Source organism: Scardinius erythrophthalmus, assembly GCF_964197995.2.
Source record: "Scardinius erythrophthalmus genome assembly, chromosome: 3".
Taxonomy (NCBI): Eukaryota; Metazoa; Chordata; class Actinopteri; order Cypriniformes; family Leuciscidae; genus Scardinius; species Scardinius erythrophthalmus.
In genome coordinates, this window is record NC_138223.1 from 59,894,005 (window position 1) to 59,916,853 (window position 22,849).

Genomic DNA, 22,849 nt, shown 5'->3' on the forward strand with positions numbered 1-22,849 from the left:
ACCATGTTTCTGAATGACAGATCTAGTGATGACATGTAGATGGAGAAGAGAAGCGGTCCCAGCACTGAGCCCTGAGGCACTCCAGTAGCTAGATGATAACAGTGATGGGATAAACCATGTTTCTGAATGACAGATCCTAGTGATGACATGTAGATGGAGAAGAGAAGCGGTCCCAGCACTGAGCCCTGAGGCACTCCAGTAGCTAGATGATAACAGTGATGGGGTAAACCATGTTTCTGAATGACAGATCCTAGTGATGACATGTAGATGGAGAAGAGAAGCGGTCCCAGCACTGAGCCCTGAGGCACTCCAGTAGCTAGATGATAACAGTGATGGGATAAACCATGTTTCTGAATGACAGACACTAGTGATGACATGTAGATTGAGAAGAGAAGTGGTCCCAGCACTGAGCCCTGAGGCACTCCAGTAGCTAGATGATAACAGTGATGGGATAAACCATGTTTCTGAATGACAGATCCTAGTGATGACATGTAGATGGAGAAGAGAAGCGGTCCCAGCACTGAGCCCTGAGGCACTCCAGTAGCTAGATGATAACAGTGATGGGATAAACCATGTTTCTGAATGACAGACACTAGTGATGACATGTAGATGGAGAAGAGAAGCGGTCCCAGCACTGAGCCCTGAGGCACTCCAGTAGCTAGATGATAACAGTGATGGGATAAACCATGTTTCTGAATGACAGATCTAGTGATGACATGTAGATGGAGAAGAGAAGCGGTCCCAGCACTGAGCCCTGAGGCACTCCAGTAGCTAGATGATAACAGTGATGGGATAAACCATGTTTCTGAATGACAGATCTAGTGATGACATGTAGATGGAGAAGAGAAGCGGTCCCAGCACTGAGCCCTGAGGCACTCCAGTAGCTAGATGATAACAGTGATGGGGATAAACCATGTTTCTGAATGACAGATCTAGTGATGACATGTAGATGGAGAAGAGAAGCGGTCCCAGCACTGAGCCCTGAGACACTCCAGTAGCTAGATGATAACAGTGATGGGGATAAACCATGTTTCTGAATGACAGATCTAGTGATGACATGTAGATGGAGAAGAGAAGCGGTCCCAGCACTGAGCCCTGAGACACTCCAGTAGCTAGATGATAACAGTGATGGGGATAAACCATGTTTCTGAATGACAGATCTAGTGATGACATGTAGATGGAGAAGAGAAGCGGTCCCAGCACTGAGCCCTGAGGCACTCCAGTAGCTAGATGATAACAGTGATGGGATAAACCATGTTTCTGAATGACAGATCTAGTGATGACATGTAGATGGAGAAGAGAAGCGGTCCCAGCACTGAGCCCTGAGGCACTCCAGTAGCTAGATGATAACAGTGATGGGGATAAACCATGTTTCTGAATGACAGACACTAGTGATGACATGTAGATGGAGAAGAGAAGCGGTCCCAGCACTGAGCCCTGAGGCACTCCAGTATCTAGATGATAACAGTGATGGGATAAACCATGTTTCTGAATGACAGACACTAGTGATGACATGTAGATGGAGAAGAGAAGCGGTCCCAGCACTGAGCCCTGAGGCACTCCAGTAGCTAGATGATAACAGTGATGAGATAAACCATGTTTCTGAATGACAGACACTAGTGATGACATGTAGATGGAGAAGAGAAGCGGTCCCAGCACTGAGCCCTGAGGCACTCCAGTAGCTAGATGATTACAGTGATGAGATAAACCATGTTTCTGAATGACAGATCTAGTGATGGCATGTAGATGGAGAAGAGAAGCGGTCCCAGCACTGAGCCCTGAGGCACTCCAGTAGCTAGATGATAACAGTGATGGGATAAACCATGTTTCTGAATGACAGACACTAGTGATGACATGTAGATGGGGAAGAGAAGCGGTCCCAGCACTGAGCCCTGAGGCACTCCAGTAGCTAGATGATAACAGTGATGGGATAAACCATGTTTCTGAATGACAGATCTAGTGATGACATGTAGATGGAGAAGAGAAGTGGTCCCAGCACTGAGCCCTGAGGCACTCCAGTAGCTAGATGATAACAGTGATGGGGTAAACCATGTTTCTGAATGACAGACACTAGTGATGACATGTAGATGGAGAAGAGAAGCGGTCCCAGCACTGAGCCCTGAGGCACTCCAGTAGTTAGATGATAACAGTGATGGGATAAACCATGTTTCTGAATGACAGATCTAGTGATGACATGTAGATGGAGAAGAGAAGCGGTCCCAGCACTGAGCCCTGAGGCACTCCAGTAGCTAGATGATTACAGTGATGAGATAAACCATGTTTCTGAATGACAGATCTAGTGATGGCATGTAGATGGAGAAGAGAAGCGGTCCCAGCACTGAGCCCTGAGGCACTCCAGTAGCTAGATGATAACAGTGATGGGATAAACCATGTTTCTGAATGACAGATCTAGTGATGACATGTAGATAGAGAAGAGAAGTGGTCCCAGCACTGAGCCCTGAGGCACTCCAGTAGCTAGATGATAACAGTGATGGGGTAAACCATGTTTCTGAATGACAGATCTAGTGATGACATGTAGATGGAGAAGAGAAGCGGTCCCAGCACTGAGCCCTGAGGCACTCCAGTAGCTAGATGATAACAGTGATGGGATAAACCATGTTTCTGAATGACAGACACTAGTGATGACATGTAGATGGGGAAGAGAAGCGGTCCCAGCACTGAGCCCTGAGGCACTCCAGTAGCTAGATGATAACAGTGATGAGATAAACCATGTTCCTGAATGACAGATCCTAGTGATGACATGTAGATGGAGAAGAGAAGCGGTCCCAGCACTGAGCCCTGAGGCACTCCAGTAGCTAGATGATAACAGTGATGGGATAAACCATGTTTCTGAATGACAGATCTAGTGATGTCATGTAGATGGAGAAGAGAAGCGGTCCCAGGACTGAGCCCTGAGGCACTCCAGTAGCTAGATGATAACAGTGATGGGGTAAACCATGTTTCTGAATGACAGATCCTAGTGATGACATGTAGATGGAGAAGAGAAGCGGTCCCAGCACTGAGCCCTGAGGCACTCCAGTAGCTAGATGATAACAGTGATGGGATAAACCATGTTTCTGAATGACAGATCTAGTGATGACATGTAGATGGAGAAGAGAAGCGGTCCCAGCACTGAGCCCTGAGGCACTCCAGTAGCTAGATGATAACAGTGATGGGATAAACCATGTTTCTGAATGACAGATCCTAGTGATGACATGTAGATGGAGAAGAGAAGCGGTCCCAGCACTGAGCCCTGAGGCACTCCAGTAGCTAGATGATAACAGTGATGGGGTAAACCATGTTTCTGAATGACAGATCCTAGTGATGACATGTAGATGGAGAAGAGAAGCGGTCCCAGCACTGAGCCCTGAGGCACTCCAGTAGCTAGATGATAACAGTGATGGGATAAACCATGTTTCTGAATGACAGATCTAGTGATGACATGTAGATGTAGAAGAGAAGCGGTCCCAGCACTGAGCCCTGAGGCACTCCAGTAGCTAGATGATAACAGTGATGGGATAAACCATGTTTCTGAATGACAGATCTAGTGATGACATGTAGATGGAGAAGAGAAGCGGTCCCAGCACTGAGCCCTGAGGCACTCCAGTAGCTAGATGATAACAGTGATGGGATAAACCATGTTTCTGAATGACAGATCTAGTGATGTCATGTAGATGGAGAAGAGAAGCGGTCCCAGGACTGAGCCCTGAGGCACTCCAGTAGCTAGATGATAACAGTGATGGGGTAAACCATGTTTCTGAATGACAGACACTAGTGATGACATGTAGATGGAGAAGAGAAGCGGTCCCAGCACTGAGCCCTGAGGCACTCCAGTAGCTAGATGATAACAGTGATGGGATAAACCATGTTTCTGAATGACAGATCTAGTGATGACATGTAGATGGAGAAGAGAAGCGGTCCCAGCACTGAGCCCTGAGGCACTCCAGTAGCTAGATGATAACAGTGATGGGATAAACCATGTTTCTGAATGACAGATCTAGTGATGACATGTAGATGGAGAAGAGAAGCGGTCCCAGCACTGAGCCCTGAGGCACTCCAGTAGCTAGTTGTTAACAGTGATGGGGTAAACCATGTTTCTGAATGACAGATCCTAGTGATGACATGTAGATGGAGAAGAGAAGCGGTCCCAGCACTGAGCCCTGAGGCACTCCAGTAGCTAGATGATAACAGTGATGGGGATAAACCATGTTTCTGAATGACAGACACTAGTGATGACATGTAGATGGAGAAGAGAAGCGGTCCCAGCACTGAGCCCTGAGGCACTCCAGTAGCTAGATGATAACAGTGATGGGATAAACCATGTTTCTGAATGACAGATCTAGTGATGACATGTAGATGGAGAAGAGAAGTGGTCCCAGCACTGAGCCCTGAGGCACTCCAGTAGCTAGATGATAACAGTGATGGGATAAACCATGTTTCTGAATGACAGATCTAGTGATGACATGTAGATGGAGAAGAGAAGTGGTCCCAGCACTGAGCCCTGAGGCACTCCAGTAGCTAGATGATAACAGTGATGGGGATAAACCATGTTTCTGAATGACAGACACTAGTGATGACATGTAGATGGAGAAGAGAAGCGGTCCCAGCACTGAGCCCTGAGGCACTCCAGTAGCTAGATGATAACAGTGATGGGATAAACCATGTTTCTGAATGACAGACACTAGTGATGACATGTAGATTGAGAAGAGAAGTGGTCCCAGCACTGAGCCCTGAGGCACTCCAGTAGCTAGATGATAACAGTGATGGGATAAACCATGTTTCTGAATGACAGATCCTAGTGATGACATGTAGATGGAGAAGAGAAGCGGTCCCAGCACTGAGCCCTGAGGCACTCCAGTAGCTAGATGATAACAGTGATGGGATAAACCATGTTTCTGAATGACAGACACTAGTGATGACATGTAGATGGAGAAGAGAAGCGGTCCCAGCACTGAGCCCTGAGGCACTCCAGTAGCTAGATGATAACAGTGATGGGATAAACCATGTTTCTGAATGACAGATCTAGTGATGACATGTAGATGGAGAAGAGAAGCGGTCCCAGCACTGAGCCCTGAGGCACTCCAGTAGCTAGATGATAACAGTGATGGGATAAACCATGTTTCTGAATGACAGATCTAGTGATGACATGTAGATGGAGAAGAGAAGCGGTCCCAGCACTGAGCCCTGAGGCACTCCAGTAGCTAGATGATAACAGTGATGGGGATAAACCATGTTTCTGAATGACAGATCTAGTGATGACATGTAGATGGAGAAGAGAAGCGGTCCCAGCACTGAGCCCTGAGACACTCCAGTAGCTAGATGATAACAGTGATGGGGATAAACCATGTTTCTGAATGACAGATCTAGTGATATGTAGATGGAGAAGAGAAGCGGTCCCAGCACTGAGCCCTGAGACACTCCAGTAGCTAGATGATAACAGTGATGGGGATAAACCATGTTTCTGAATGACAGATCTAGTGATGACATGTAGATGGAGAAGAGAAGCGGTCCCAGCACTGAGCCCTGAGGCACTCCAGTAGCTAGATGATAACAGTGATGGGGTAAACCATGTTTCTGAATGACAGACACTAGTGATGACATGTAGATGGAGAAGAGAAGCGGTCCCAGCACTGAGCCCTGAGGCACTCCAGTAGCTAGATGATAACAGTGATGGGATAAACCATGTTTCTGAATGACAGATCTAGTGATGACATGTAGATGGAGAAGAGAAGCGGTCCCAGCACTGAGCCCTGAGGCACTCCAGTAGCTAGATGATAACAGTGATGGGGATAAACCATGTTTCTGAATGACAGATCTAGTGATGACATGTAGATGGAGAAGAGAAGCGGTCCCAGCACTGAGCCCTGAGGCACTCCAGTATCTAGATGATAACAGTGATGGGATAAACCATGTTTCTGAATGACAGACACTAGTGATGACATGTAGATGGAGAAGAGAAGCGGTCCCAGCACTGAGCCCTGAGGCACTCCAGTAGCTAGATGATAACAGTGATGAGATAAACCATGTTTCTGAATGACAGACACTAGTGATGACATGTAGATGGAGAAGAGAAGCGGTCCCAGCACTGAGCCCTGAGGCACTCCAGTAGCTAGATGATTACAGTGATGAGATAAACCATGTTTCTGAATGACAGATCTAGTGATGGCATGTAGATGGAGAAGAGAAGCGGTCCCAGCACTGAGCCCTGAGGCACTCCAGTAGCTAGATGATAACAGTGATGGGATAAACCATGTTTCTGAATGACAGACACTAGTGATGACATGTAGATGGGGAAGAGAAGCGGTCCCAGCACTGAGCCCTGAGGCACTCCAGTAGCTAGATGATAACAGTGATGGGATAAACCATGTTTCTGAATGACAGATCTAGTGATGACATGTAGATGGAGAAGAGAAGTGGTCCCAGCACTGAGCCCTGAGGCACTCCAGTAGCTAGATGATAACAGTGATGGGGTAAACCATGTTTCTGAATGACAGACACTAGTGATGACATGTAGATGGAGAAGAGAAGCGGTCCCAGCACTGAGCCCTGAGGCACTCCAGTAGTTAGATGATAACAGTGATGGGATAAACCATGTTTCTGAATGACAGATCTAGTGATGACATGTAGATAGAGAAGAGAAGTGGTCCCAGCACTGAGCCCTGAGGCACTCCAGTAGCTAGATGATAACAGTGATGGGATAAACCATGTTTCTGAATGACAGATCTAGTGATGACATGTAGATGGAGAAGAGAAGTGGTCCCAGCACTGAGCCCTGAGGCACTCCAGTAGCTAGATGATAACAGTGATGGGGTAAACCATGTTTCTGAATGACAGATCTAGTGATGACATGTAGATGGAGAAGAGAAGCGGTCCCAGCACTGAGCCCTGAGGCACTCCAGTAGCTAGATGATAACAGTGATGGGATAAACCATGTTTCTGAATGACAGATCTAGTGATGACATGTAGATGGAGAAGAGAAGCGGTCCCAGCACTGAGCCCTGAGGCACTCCAGTAGCTAGATGATAACAGTGATGGGGATAAACCATGTTTCTGAATGACAGATCTAGTGATGACATGTAGATGGAGAAGAGAAGCGGTCCCAGCACTGAGCCCTGAGGCACTCCAGTATCTAGATGATAACAGTGATGGGATAAACCATGTTTCTGAATGACAGACACTAGTGATGACATGTAGATGGAGAAGAGAAGCGGTCCCAGCACTGAGCCCTGAGGCACTCCAGTAGCTAGATGATAACAGTGATGAGATAAACCATGTTTCTGAATGACAGACACTAGTGATGACATGTAGATGGAGAAGAGAAGCGGTCCCAGCACTGAGCCCTGAGGCACTCCAGTAGCTAGATGATTACAGTGATGAGATAAACCATGTTTCTGAATGACAGATCTAGTGATGGCATGTAGATGGAGAAGAGAAGCGGTCCCAGCACTGAGCCCTGAGGCACTCCAGTAGCTAGATGATAACAGTGATGGGATAAACCATGTTTCTGAATGACAGACACTAGTGATGACATGTAGATGGGGAAGAGAAGCGGTCCCAGCACTGAGCCCTGAGGCACTCCAGTAGCTAGATGATAACAGTGATGGGATAAACCATGTTTCTGAATGACAGATCTAGTGATGACATGTAGATGGAGAAGAGAAGCGGTCCCAGCACTGAGCCCTGAGGCACTCCAGTAGCTAGATGATAACAGTGATGGGATAAACCATGTTTCTGAATGACAGATCTAGTGATGACATGTAGATGGAGAAGAGAAGTGGTCCCAGCACTGAGCCCTGAGGCACTCCAGTAGCTAGATGATAACAGTGATGGGGTAAACCATGTTTCTGAATGACAGACACTAGTGATGACATGTAGATGGAGAAGAGAAGCGGTCCCAGCACTGAGCCCTGAGGCACTCCAGTAGTTAGATGATAACAGTGATGGGATAAACCATGTTTCTGAATGACAGATCTAGTGATGACATGTAGATGGAGAAGAGAAGCGGTCCCAGCACTGAGCCCTGAGGCACTCCAGTAGCTAGATGATAACAGTGATGGGATAAACCATGTTTCTGAATGACAGATCTAGTGATGGCATGTAGATGGAGAAGAGAAGCGGTCCCAGCACTGAGCCCTGAGGCACTCCAGTAGCTAGATGATAACAGTGATGGGATAAACCATGTTTCTGAATGACAGATCTAGTGATGACATGTAGATAGAGAAGAGAAGTGGTCCCAGCACTGAGCCCTGAGGCACTCCAGTAGCTAGATGATAACAGTGATGGGGTAAACCATGTTTCTGAATGACAGATCTAGTGATGACATGTAGATGGAGAAGAGAAGCGGTCCCAGCACTGAGCCCTGAGGCACTCCAGTAGCTAGATGATAACAGTGATGGGATAAACCATGTTTCTGAATGACAGACACTAGTGATGACATGTAGATGGGGAAGAGAAGCGGTCCCAGCACTGAGCCCTGAGGCACTCCAGTAGCTAGATGATAACAGTGATGAGATAAACCATGTTCCTGAATGACAGATCCTAGTGATGACATGTAGATGGAGAAGAGAAGCGGTCCCAGCACTGAGCCCTGAGGCACTCCAGTAGCTAGATGATAACAGTGATGGGATAAACCATGTTTCTGAATGACAGATCTAGTGATGTCATGTAGATGGAGAAGAGAAGCGGTCCCAGGACTGAGCCCTGAGGCACTCCAGTAGCTAGATGATAACAGTGATGGGGTAAACCATGTTTCTGAATGACAGATCCTAGTGATGACATGTAGATGGAGAAGAGAAGCGGTCCCAGCACTGAGCCCTGAGGCACTCCAGTAGCTAGATGATAACAGTGATGGGATAAACCATGTTTCTGAATGACAGATCTAGTGATGACATGTAGATGGAGAAGAGAAGCGGTCCCAGCACTGAGCCCTGAGGCACTCCAGTAGCTAGATGATAACAGTGATGGGATAAACCATGTTTCTGAATGACAGATCCTAGTGATGACATGTAGATGGAGAAGAGAAGCGGTCCCAGCACTGAGCCCTGAGGCACTCCAGTAGCTAGATGATAACAGTGATGGGGTAAACCATGTTTCTGAATGACAGATCCTAGTGATGACATGTAGATGGAGAAGAGAAGCGGTCCCAGCACTGAGCCCTGAGGCACTCCAGTAGCTAGATGATAACAGTGATGGGATAAACCATGTTTCTGAATGACAGATCTAGTGATGACATGTAGATGTAGAAGAGAAGCGGTCCCAGCACTGAGCCCTGAGGCACTCCAGTAGCTAGATGATAACAGTGATGGGATAAACCATGTTTCTGAATGACAGATCTAGTGATGACATGTAGATGGAGAAGAGAAGCGGTCCCAGCACTGAGCCCTGAGGCACTCCAGTAGCTAGATGATAACAGTGATGGGATAAACCATGTTTCTGAATGACAGATCTAGTGATGTCATGTAGATGGAGAAGAGAAGCGGTCCCAGGACTGAGCCCTGAGGCACTCCAGTAGCTAGATGATAACAGTGATGGGGTAAACCATGTTTCTGAATGACAGACACTAGTGATGACATGTAGATGGAGAAGAGAAGCGGTCCCAGCACTGAGCCCTGAGGCACTCCAGTAGCTAGATGATAACAGTGATGGGATAAACCATGTTTCTGAATGACAGATCTAGTGATGACATGTAGATGGAGAAGAGAAGCGGTCCCAGCACTGAGCCCTGAGGCACTCCAGTAGCTAGATGATAACAGTGATGGGATAAACCATGTTTCTGAATGACAGATCTAGTGATGACATGTAGATGGAGAAGAGAAGCGGTCCCAGCACTGAGCCCTGAGGCACTCCAGTAGCTAGTTGTTAACAGTGATGGGGTAAACCATGTTTCTGAATGACAGATCCTAGTGATGACATGTAGATGGAGAAGAGAAGCGGTCCCAGCACTGAGCCCTGAGGCACTCCAGTAGCTAGATGATAACAGTGATGGGGATAAACCATGTTTCTGAATGACAGACACTAGTGATGACATGTAGATGGAGAAGAGAAGCGGTCCCAGCACTGAGCCCTGAGGCACTCCAGTAGCTAGATGATAACAGTGATGGGATAAACCATGTTTCTGAATGACAGATCTAGTGATGACATGTAGATGGAGAAGAGAAGTGGTCCCAGCACTGAGCCCTGAGGCACTCCAGTAGCTAGATGATAACAGTGATGGGATAAACCATGTTTCTGAATGACAGATCTAGTGATGACATGTAGATGGAGAAGAGAAGTGGTCCCAGCACTGAGCCCTGAGGCACTCCAGTAGCTAGATGATAACAGTGATGGGGATAAACCATGTTTCTGAATGACAGACACTAGTGATGACATGTAGATGGAGAAGAGAAGCGGTCCCAGCACTGAGCCCTGAGGCACTCCAGTAGCTAGATGATAACAGTGATGGGATAAACCATGTTTCTGAATGACAGACACTAGTGATGACATGTAGATTGAGAAGAGAAGTGGTCCCAGCACTGAGCCCTGAGGCACTCCAGTAGCTAGATGATAACAGTGATGGGATAAACCATGTTTCTGAATGACAGATCCTAGTGATGACATGTAGATGGAGAAGAGAAGCGGTCCCAGCACTGAGCCCTGAGGCACTCCAGTAGCTAGATGATAACAGTGATGGGATAAACCATGTTTCTGAATGACAGACACTAGTGATGACATGTAGATGGAGAAGAGAAGCGGTCCCAGCACTGAGCCCTGAGGCACTCCAGTAGCTAGATGATAACAGTGATGGGATAAACCATGTTTCTGAATGACAGATCTAGTGATGACATGTAGATGGAGAAGAGAAGCGGTCCCAGCACTGAGCCCTGAGGCACTCCAGTAGCTAGATGATAACAGTGATGGGATAAACCATGTTTCTGAATGACAGATCTAGTGATGACATGTAGATGGAGAAGAGAAGCGGTCCCAGCACTGAGCCCTGAGGCACTCCAGTAGCTAGATGATAACAGTGATGGGGATAAACCATGTTTCTGAATGACAGATCTAGTGATGACATGTAGATGGAGAAGAGAAGCGGTCCCAGCACTGAGCCCTGAGACACTCCAGTAGCTAGATGATAACAGTGATGGGGATAAACCATGTTTCTGAATGACAGATCTAGTGATATGTAGATGGAGAAGAGAAGCGGTCCCAGCACTGAGCCCTGAGACACTCCAGTAGCTAGATGATAACAGTGATGGGGATAAACCATGTTTCTGAATGACAGATCTAGTGATGACATGTAGATGGAGAAGAGAAGCGGTCCCAGCACTGAGCCCTGAGGCACTCCAGTAGCTAGATGATAACAGTGATGGGATAAACCATGTTTCTGAATGACAGATCTAGTGATGACATGTAGATGGAGAAGAGAAGCGGTCCCAGCACTGAGCCCTGAGGCACTCCAGTAGCTAGATGATAACAGTGATGGGGATAAACCATGTTTCTGAATGACAGATCTAGTGATGACATGTAGATGGAGAAGAGAAGCGGTCCCAGCACTGAGCCCTGAGGCACTCCAGTATCTAGATGATAACAGTGATGGGATAAACCATGTTTCTGAATGACAGACACTAGTGATGACATGTAGATGGAGAAGAGAAGCGGTCCCAGCACTGAGCCCTGAGGCACTCCAGTAGCTAGATGATAACAGTGATGAGATAAACCATGTTTCTGAATGACAGACACTAGTGATGACATGTAGATGGAGAAGAGAAGCGGTCCCAGCACTGAGCCCTGAGGCACTCCAGTAGCTAGATGATTACAGTGATGAGATAAACCATGTTTCTGAATGACAGATCTAGTGATGGCATGTAGATGGAGAAGAGAAGCGGTCCCAGCACTGAGCCCTGAGGCACTCCAGTAGCTAGATGATAACAGTGATGGGATAAACCATGTTTCTGAATGACAGACACTAGTGATGACATGTAGATGGGGAAGAGAAGCGGTCCCAGCACTGAGCCCTGAGGCACTCCAGTAGCTAGATGATAACAGTGATGGGATAAACCATGTTTCTGAATGACAGATCTAGTGATGACATGTAGATGGAGAAGAGAAGTGGTCCCAGCACTGAGCCCTGAGGCACTCCAGTAGCTAGATGATAACAGTGATGGGGTAAACCATGTTTCTGAATGACAGACACTAGTGATGACATGTAGATGGAGAAGAGAAGCGGTCCCAGCACTGAGCCCTGAGGCACTCCAGTAGTTAGATGATAACAGTGATGGGATAAACCATGTTTCTGAATGACAGATCTAGTGATGACATGTAGATAGAGAAGAGAAGTGGTCCCAGCACTGAGCCCTGAGGCACTCCAGTAGCTAGATGATAACAGTGATGGGGTAAACCATGTTTCTGAATGACAGATCTAGTGATGACATGTAGATGGAGAAGAGAAGCGGTCCCAGCACTGAGCCCTGAGGCACTCCAGTAGCTAGATGATAACAGTGATGGGATAAACCATGTTTCTGAATGACAGACACTAGTGATGACATGTAGATGGGGAAGAGAAGCGGTCCCAGCACTGAGCCCTGAGGCACTCCAGTAGCTAGATGATAACAGTGATGGGGTAAACCATGTTTCTGAATGACAGACACTAGTGATGACATGTAGATGGAGAAGAGAAGCGGTCCCAGCACTGAGCCCTGAGGCACTCCAGTAGCTAGATGATAACAGTGATGGGATAAACCATGTTTCTGAATGACAGATCTAGTGATGACATGTAGATGTAGAAGAGAAGCGGTCCCAGCACTGAGCCCTGAGGCACTCCAGTAGCTAGATGATAACAGTGATGGGGTAAACCATGTTTCTGAATGACAGACACTAGTGATGACATGTAGATGGAGAAGAGAAGCGGTCCCAGCACTGAGCCCTGAGGCACTCCAGTAGCTAGATGATAACAGTGATGGGATAAACCATGTTTCTGAATGACAGATCTAGTGATGACATGTAGATGGAGAAGAGAAGCGGTCCCAGCACTGAGCCCTGAGGCACTCCAGTAGCTAGATGATAACAGTGATGGGATAAACCATGTTTCTGAATGACAGATCTAGTGATGTCATGTAGATGGAGAAGAGAAGCGGTCCCAGCACTGAGCCCTGAGGCACTCCAGTAGCTAGATGATAACAGTGATGGGAAAAATTAACACACACACACACACACACACACACAAGCAGCGTTAATAAACTAGAAGCTCATGGGTGTATTTATATGGTGTGTGTGTGTAGCTGAAGAGGCCGTTCGTGCCCTGGACAGTGGTTCGTGACGTGCTGCATGCTGAGTTTGAGTTATCGCTGGATAAAACATCTCTGTCTGTCAGCCGACGCTCACGCTACATCATGAAGAACCCGCAGACCTGCCTGAACTACAGGTGTGTGTACAAATACACTCACACACTCACACTGCTCTTTATAATGACTGCAGACTGACACACGTCTGACTTTAGAGTAATGAAACTCTGTAAATCTGATGGCTGTCTGATGGCTGAAGGCGAAAAAACAAACATTTTTTCGCCTATCGTGCGTCTACTCTACACCCGTACCACTGAAAAGACGGATTATATCCAAGACTTAAGCTATAAATTAGTATTAATATTGATAGCACCACTGGTAGCGTCGTTGCTAACTTAACTTACTGTCCATCTGTTAAAATGGCGAATATATCAAATGTAAGTAGTCTACCTTTTGGTGCAGGTGAGGACACATTTGAGCTGCACGCGGTGCAGTCTGAGCTGGAAGCTGTTGAGAAACAGATCCACGACCTTTTAGTAAGAAAAGCCGAGCTGATAGACCGGCGGTTAGCTCTTGAAACATCACGTGCCGAGGCACACAAATCAGAGACTAACGTTACTAACCCGATGACTCCGACCTCGTCTACTCCGTGCGTTCCTCAACATCGGTCCCGAACGTCGAGGTCGCGATCAGCCATGGTCTCGTTCACTCCTGCTCCAACATGCCATCACGAAGCCTGGATTTTTCCGCAGCGGAAGACGCGAGCCAGGTCTAGACCAAGAAAACTCTCTCCGACCCTCCCGGTTTTCGAGATATCCACACAAAACCGCTTCTCCCCTCTTCGCGAAACAGAACGCGATGCTTTGATCATCGGTGATTCCATTGTTCGGCACGTCCATGCTACATCAGGTAAAAATAAGGTGCACAGTCACTGCTTTCCTGGTGCTCGTGTTTCTGAAATCGCTGCTCGCGTTCCCGAGATTCTGAACGATAACGAGCGCGTCGGAACTTTGGTATTGCACGCGGGAGTGAACGACATCAGGCTGCGCCAGACGGAAGTTCTGAAGAAAGACTTCAGGAATCTGATCGATACAGTAAGCAGCACATCGCCTGATATAACGATCATTGTGTCAGGACCGCTTCCCACGTACCGTCTAGGACATGACAAGTTTAGTAGATTATTCGCGCTAAATGAATGGTTAACGTCATGGTGCAATGAGCAGAAACTGCTCTTTGTAAATAATTGGAATCTGTTTTGGGAGCGTCCTAGGCTATACCGTGCTGATGGCTTACACCCAAACAGATTCGGATCGGATCTTCTGTCAGATAACATCTCCAAAATGTTAAATACCTTTTGACTAGTAACCAAAAGTCCAAATCATAGTCTCTGCTGCACCAAATTAACTGATATAAATAGTAGTGTAGAACATTGCATAGAAACTGTGTCTATTCCTCGTTTAGTGCGATCAAATAATAAATCTACTGCAGGATCTAGGAAAAATCTAATTGTTATTAAAACAGAAAATGTTGCTATTAGTAAACAAAAACAATTTCTAAAGCTAGGTCTTTTAAACATTAGATCACTCACACCTAAGGCAGTTATTGTAAATGAAATAGTCACAGATAATAGCTTCGATGTACTTTGCCTTACTGAAACCTGGCTTAAACCAAATGATTATTTCGGTCTAAATGAGTCTACTCCATCAGGATACTCCTATAAGCACGAGCCCCGTCTGATTGGTCGTGGCGGCGTTATTGCAACTATCTATAGAGATATTCTCAATGTTACTCAGAAAACGGGTTATAAGTTTATTTCATTTGAAGTACTTGTACTAAATGTTACGCTCTTAGATGATAGAAAAACATCCCTATTATCTTTAGCCTTGGCTACCGTATATAGACCACCAGGGCCTTACGCTGATTTCCTAAAAGAATTTGCAAATTTTCTCTCAGATCTATTGGTCAATGTCGATAAAATATTAATTGTTGGAGATTTTAACATACACGTAGATAATCAAAATGATACGTTAGGGGCTGCGTTTATAGACTTATTAAACTCCTTTGGGGTTAAGCAAAACGTTACCGGACCAACTCATCGTTTTAATCATACACTCGATTTAATTATATCACATGGAACCGATCCAACCGATATAGATATCATTCCGCAAAGTGATGATGTAACTGACCATTACATGGTAACTTGCATATTACGTACCCCGGTAATATATCATGCTGCGCCGCGTTATCGATTAGGCAGAACAATCCTTCCATCCACCATAGATAATTTTTCAAATTGCTTATCGGATCTGTCTCAGCTGCTGCCTGAACCTAAACAAACAGATGAACTAGACGAACTAACCAGCACTATGAGCACCGTTCTCTCTGGAAAATGGGATATTGTTGCACCTATGAGACTAAAAAAGGTCAGAGAGAAAATTAAAGCACCATGGTACAACAATACTACTCGTGTTCTAAAGAGAGAAACCCGTAATTTAGAGCGTAAATGGAAACAAACTAATTTAGAGGTTTTTAGAATCGCTTGGAAAGACAGTACGTCACGCTATAAAAAGGCCCTAAAAGCGGCCAGGGCTGAGCATCTCCGCAAACTAATAGAAAATAACCAAAACAATCCTAGGTTCTTATTTAACACCGTGGCTAGACTAACAAATAAACAAGCGTCACCTGAACAAAATATTCCGTTACAGTTTAGTAGTAATGATTTCATGAATTTTTTCACTGAGAAAATAGAAAACATCAGATCCACAATTGTAAACGTTCAATCTTCAATCGCGCCTTATAATTCAGCCTCGATTATCACCCCGCAAGAACAATTACAGTGCTTTACAACTATAGAACAAAAAGAGTTAAATAAATGTATCATTTCCTCTAAAACAACAACATGTTTATTAGATCCCATACCAACTAAACTATTGAAAAAGTGTTACCTATAGTGGAAGAGCCTCTCCTCAATATTATTAACTCGTCTTTATCTTTAGGTCATGTTCCAAGAACATTTAAATTGGCAGTTATAAAACCACTCATTAAGAAACCACAATTAGACCCAAATAACCTAGCAAATTATAGACCCATTTCAAATCTTCCTTTTATGTCCAAAATATTAGAAAAAGTTGTGTCTGCCCAACTGGGCTCTTTCTTGCAAGAAAATGACACCTATGAAAAGTTTCAGTCTGGGTTCAGGCCGCATCATAGCACTGAAACTGCGCTCGTTAAAATCACAAATGATTTACTCTTAGCTTCTGACCAAGGCTGTATCTCAATACTAGTTTTACTTGATCTTAGTGCTGCGTTCGATACTATAGATCACACAATACTCTTAGATCGGCTACAAAACTATACCGGTGTTCAAGGACAAGCATTAAGCTGGTTCAGATCATACCTATCTGACCGCTACCATTTTGTCTATTTAAACGGAGAAAAATCGATCATAACTCCAGTAAACTATGGAGTGCCGCAAGGATCTGTGTTAGGCCCTCTATTATTCTCAATATATATGCTGCCACTTGGAAATATTATAAGGAAACATGGAATTAGTTTCCATTGTTATGCTGATGACACTCAACTATATATTTCATCACGGCCGGATGAAAACGCTAAATTATCCAAATTGACAGAGTGTGTTAAAGATATAAAAGATTGGATGACGCACAATTTTCTTTTATTAAATCCAGATAAGACAGAGGTACTACTTATCGGTTCAAAAAACCGCCCACAAAACCTCTCACAATACAACTTTAACATAGTAGGGTGTCCTGTTACTTTATCCTCTACAGTAAAAGACCTGGGTGTTATATTAGATTGTAACTTGTCTTTTGAAAATCATATTTCATATGTTACAAAAACAGCATTTTTTCACCTTAGAAATATTGCTAAATTACGTAACATGCTATCTGTCTCTGATGCAGAAAAGCTAGTTCATGCATTCATGACCTCGAGACTAGATTACTGTAATGCTTAAAGAGTTCTTACTAGATCAAGAAAGTTTGACCATATAACACCAATTTTATCATCACTACATTGGTTACCTATAAAGTTCCGTATTAATTACAAGGTATTGCTACTGACTTATAAAGCCCTAAACGGCTTAGCTCCAGTTTATTTAACGGATCTTCTATCGCCCTATAATCCATCGCGCTCTTTAAGATCACTAAATTCGAGGCTTCTGGTCATACCTAGGATATCCAGATCCACCAAAGGAGGGAGAGCATTTTCACATTTAGCACCAAAACTCTGGAATAGCCTTCCTGATACTGTTCGTTGCTCAGATTCGCTCTCGCAGTTTAAAACTAGATTAAAGACGCATCTCTTCAGTCAGGCATTCATATAATATTTTAATCTTACAGTTAAATCCGGTCTCTACTTCATAAACGCCAGAGGAGAACTGGCCCCCGACTGAGCCTGGGTTCTCCCAAGGTTTTTTTTTCTCCATTAGGTCACCTGATGGAGTTTTTCGGTTCCTTGCCACTGTTGCCTTTGGCTTGCTCAGTTGGGGATACTTAATTTGATTAATCGATTCAACAGTGCTATTGATCTGCATTACCAAACGTGGATGTTTTACACCAGAAACAAACACTGATGTACTATTTTATTTAATACTGTGAAGCTGCTTTGATACAATCTGTATTGTGAAAAGCGCTATATAAATAAAGTTGACTTGACTTGACTTGACTGTTTTGTAGGATTTGTCTGGCTGAGATGTATCAGGATAAAGAGCTGATGGCCAAATTCCTGAACCGAACTGACGACTACAACGATGTGAAGGTGAGACTCGATTCTTCAAAGATTCTCAATCAATTCTGCGTTTCCTTTTTTACTATTATTAATGTCATTTTCTTCTTACTGCCAAACGAAACCTTTCAACGAGTATTTAAATGTCCACAAAAACTGATACTTGTGAGAAGTGTTTTACCCGTATTAATCTGAACTAGTTGTAGATTTTTTAGAAAAATGTGTCTCAGAAATCTTCAGTTTCTACACTGTAAAACTGCAATGGTGCTCAGAAAAATAATCGTTTTCCCTTTGAATAAAGAGTGTTTTTCTGACTCCTATGACAGATATTTGTTTTTGTTTTAAGCACAAACTCAGTTCATTTTGACCTTTTGACCATTCAGAAAACCTTTAATATCTTTAATATCAGTCATTTCGCTTCTCCAGTAAAAAAATGATATTTACCTTAGAATTGGATTGTGACTGTTGAATCGGATCTTATCGTGTGTGTGTGTGCGTGTGTGTGTGTTACAGGTGTGTGCTGAGGAGTATAAGGAGTTTGTACGCTCTCTGAGGTCAAAGTTCAGCTCCAGCTACGGCTCCAGTGATGTCATCATACCAGACACGCGAGATGAACTCTTTCACAAGTACACACACACCCATGTTCTTTTAGTATTACAGTTTTTATTCATATTCTAAATTAGCTTTTATTTTTATATTTTGAGTTTTCATTTTAATTGAGTCATTTTGTTAGTGTTTTTATCATTTTAAGGCTCTTTAATGTATGTTTCTATATAGCTTTGATTTATTACATAAATCAGTTAGTTGCAATACAACATTTGTAATTTTCATCATGTTTTTTAAATAATTTTTAAAAATATATTTTTATTTCCTTTTTTTATAGATATTTTTTTTATTTAAATTACTTAATTTTTATAGTTTTAGTTAACAATAAGAACACTGAATCGTATTCTCTGCAGATGAATCTTTGAGTCTTACGTGTGTGTGTGTGTTTCCTCAGGTTTAAGGTGTACACAATTGACGAATCACTTGAGCGCACTATAGACATCTTGAAGAGGTGTGTGTGTAATAACTTCACACTATTCATTTTAATAAACAAACTGACACAATTGTATGTGTTTAAATCATGTTTTTAATTAAGTTTTGCTTATCAAGTGCTTTGAGCTCTGGAAGACACCTTTCATTAAACACTATTCTTATTACCATTATTTGATGTTTGTTTGATGTTTGATGTTTTGAACTGTTTGGATGTTGGACTGTAATGACTGTGTGTTTCAGGAAGGAGGACATTGATGTTCTGGTGCTGTTTAATTTAATTCAGAGCACGCTAGTGCTCACCAACGCTCAGATGAAGAACTACAGACCCTTCCAGGTACACACACACACACACACACACACACACACACAGGTGTTTATACTGTGTTCATGTATGAGTGACGTGTCAGTGATCGTGTGTGTGTGTTCTAGACGTTCTGTCTGTACACGCGCTACAGCGAAGAGGTTTTGTCCCAGGCCTTCCAGACGTGTCGTAGCCGGGCGCTAGTGAACCGGCGGCGGCCCATCACCAAAGCCCACCTGAAGAAGTGCCACTCGCTGCCCTTCCTGCCCATGTCCTACCAGCTGTCCCAGCACTACTACAGGTCACACACACACACACACACACACACACACACACACACACACACACCTGCCCATGTCCTACCAGCTGTCCCAGCACTACTACAGGTCACACACACACACACACACACACACACACACACACACACACCTGCCCATGTCCTACCAGCTGTCCCAGCACTACTACAGGTCACACACACACACACACACACACACACACCTGCCCATGTCCTACCAGCTGTCCCAGCACTACTACAGGTCACACACACACACACACACACACACCTGCCCATGTCCTACCAGCTGTCCCAGCACTACTACAGGTCACACACACACACACACACACACCTGCCCATGTCCTACCAGCTGTCCCAGCACTACTACAGGTCACACACACACACACACACACACACACACACACACACACACACACACACACACACACACACCTGCCCATGTCCTACCAGCTGTCCCAGCACTACTACAGGTCACACACACACACACACACACACACACACACACACACACACACCTGCCCATGTCCTACCAGCTGTCCCAGCACTACTACAGGTCACACACACACACACACACACACACACACACACACCTGCCCATGTCCTACCAGCTGTCCCAGCACTACTACAGGTCACACACACACACACACACACACACACACACACACACACACACACACACACACACACACACACACACACCTGCCCATGTCCTACCAGCTGTCCCAGCACTACTACAGGTCACACACACACACACACACACACACACACACCTGCCCATGTCCTACCAGCTGTCCCAGCACTACTACAGGTCACACACACACACACACACACACACACACCTGCCCATGTCCTACCAGCTGTCCCAGCACTACTACAGGTCACACACACACACACACACACACACACCTGCCCATGTCCTACCAGCTGTCCCATCACTACTACAGGTCACACACACACACACACACACACACAGACACACACACACACACACCTGTCCATGTCCTACCAGCTGTCCCAGCACTACTACAGTGCTGACAAGTGTGTTCAATTGCGACAAAAGTCATGGGGTCTTGGACCCCTCCGTTGAACACACAATTTAAAATAAATGCATGTCTGGGTCAGAATGAGCCGAGGGAAGGACGAGGGCTGTTACTGTGCTCGCACTCCACACTGGTGCTGTCCAGTTACGGTCGGTCCGTGTGCTGCAGGTTCTTCACGTGGCGTTTCCCGAGCCTCACCTTTGACGAGGCGTTCGCTCTGATGACGGGTTTATACGAGGGCGACCGCAGTGACAGACCCAACAGCTTCCACTTCCAGGAGGACCCCGAGGGCCCGGGAGCCGAGGAGCACGAGGCCCACACGCAGGGCATGCTGCAGTTCCCCATGGACGCTCCAGGGGGCGCCAGTGCCTGCTGCCTGACCCTCATGACCCTGGGCCTGCTGAGCCTGGACCTCAGCATCCCGCAGCAGATCGTGGTGGTGGACAGCTCGCTGGTGGACAACGAGGTGGTCAAGAGGTGCTCAGATACACTCACAGATACACACACTAATGACCCGTTCAACACCAGCACACCATTACTGTAACATAACTGTATTAGCGTTGACACCAGCTGACCATAACTGTAATGCCACTACTGACCATAACTGTAACCATAACTAATCATAGTTATAATGATAACTGTAATGATAACTATATTAGCATCCAGACCAGTGCATGAAATTGTTTATTATAAGCGTTTTATCATCTGTATAACTTATAAAACTGTTTACAAGTTTCATCATCTGGATGCAGGATGCAGGATGGATTCTGATTGGCTGTCAGTGTTTTTATCGTTCATCAGCTGGAAAGCATCACTCTGAAAGCGATTCCAGCGATATCGCTTATCTGTGGTTATAGTTATAGTTGCGTCGTGGACTCTGCTATTCTCTTAGAGTTAGAGCGATCATTAAAACTTTAGTGATAGTTAGGGCTGGGCGATATGGAGCAAAAAATATATCTCGATATATTTTGCTATATCTCGATATACGATATATATCTCGATATCTTTACAGGAAAAATAACCCCCCAAAAACTACTGCAAAAACAAATATGCCAAATACCACAGTCTTTTTTATTGAAGTGCAAATTGGTAGGCTGTTCATGTAGGAACAAAGTGCTTCTGCAACATAAAAAAAAAAAAAATCCCTGTATACAAAAATAATAATTTAACTGTAAAATAAAGGAAGAAATAATACATATTGCACTATTTTTAATAAACCTGTATAGAAATATCATTACTAATTTTGGCAAATAAATAAAAAAAATGCCATATATCCCCCCAAAACTGCACAACTGTAGAGTAAAACATTAATTAAAAAAAAGTGATAAAAATGCATCTAAAAATTTACATGATTGTTACAAAATAACACTGTCTGGGGCCTCTGGAGAACTCAGAACAACTGCTAGCATAAAGTTTAAGGTAAAAATAACTGCCATTAAATTACAGTATCTTACTACTATGCAATTAGATAAACTGTTCATTCATTACATCACTTTACCTCTGTCTTTATCCACCTTTATCTTCTTCTCTTCTTTTCGGCAATGTATATAGCAGAATAGGTAACTTAGGCTAATGCTAATTTATAATGTGTCATGTAAATTCGGCCATCCGTCACAATCAGGAAACTTTGAACGTGTCTAGAGCTGGCGCGAGCTGCCAGGCCCGTTTCTAGGGGAGCATGTTAGGTGTGAGTGTTAAGCGCCCTCAAACAAAAGCAATGCGGCGAGAGGCGACGCTACACAAAAAAATACCAACAACAACTGATCGCGCGCGCACTGTTTCTGACGCACTTCAAGCACTCGCTGGGGGGGGAAAGATTGATGTGCCTGACCGGACTCGGGGGACTTGAATGAGACAAACACGCGAGGGCGGGGGCGAGCACAGCACAGAGAAGGCAAACAAGCAAATTGGCGAAATCAGAATTAAATATAAACAATATATCGATATATACGATATGTCAAAATCCATATCGAGTTTAAAAAATATCTCGATATATCGTAAATATCGAGATATCGCCCACCCCTAGTGATAGTTATCGTCCCTGGTGTGAACGGGCCTCAACACTCTCACAGCTGACTGTGTGTGTGTGTGTGTGTTTCAGCCTCACTAAAGCGCTGGAGGAGGAAGAGGAGGAGGACGAGAGGAAGAGGAGGCCGGAGGTCAAGCCCAC

General features: G+C 44.7%; 1 protein-coding gene across 4 annotated transcripts in view; it reads left to right on the forward strand.

The window, feature by feature from the left end:
• The window catches only part of gtf3c1 (general transcription factor IIIC subunit 1), a 101,680-nt gene that overhangs the window by 39,122 nt on the left and 39,709 nt on the right, over positions 1-22,849 (forward strand). For all 4 annotated transcript variants that reach the window (XR_014029754.1, XM_081360146.1, XM_081360147.1 and 1 more), the window contains 8 exons: positions 13,257-13,399; positions 17,957-18,038; positions 18,519-18,631; positions 19,006-19,062; positions 19,284-19,377; positions 19,473-19,645; positions 20,848-21,156; positions 22,781-22,849. The exon at positions 22,781-22,849 is cut by the window's right edge and continues 170 nt beyond it. Coding sequence is in view for 3 of the 4 variants with exons in the window: in XM_081360146.1 (XP_081216272.1) it covers positions 13,257-13,399; positions 17,957-18,038; positions 18,519-18,631; positions 19,006-19,062; positions 19,284-19,377; positions 19,473-19,645; positions 20,848-21,156; positions 22,781-22,849 (1,040 nt within the window). In the remaining variant the exon portion in view is untranslated. The remainder of the gene's footprint in view (positions 1-13,256; positions 13,400-17,956; positions 18,039-18,518; positions 18,632-19,005; positions 19,063-19,283; positions 19,378-19,472; positions 19,646-20,847; positions 21,157-22,780) is intronic.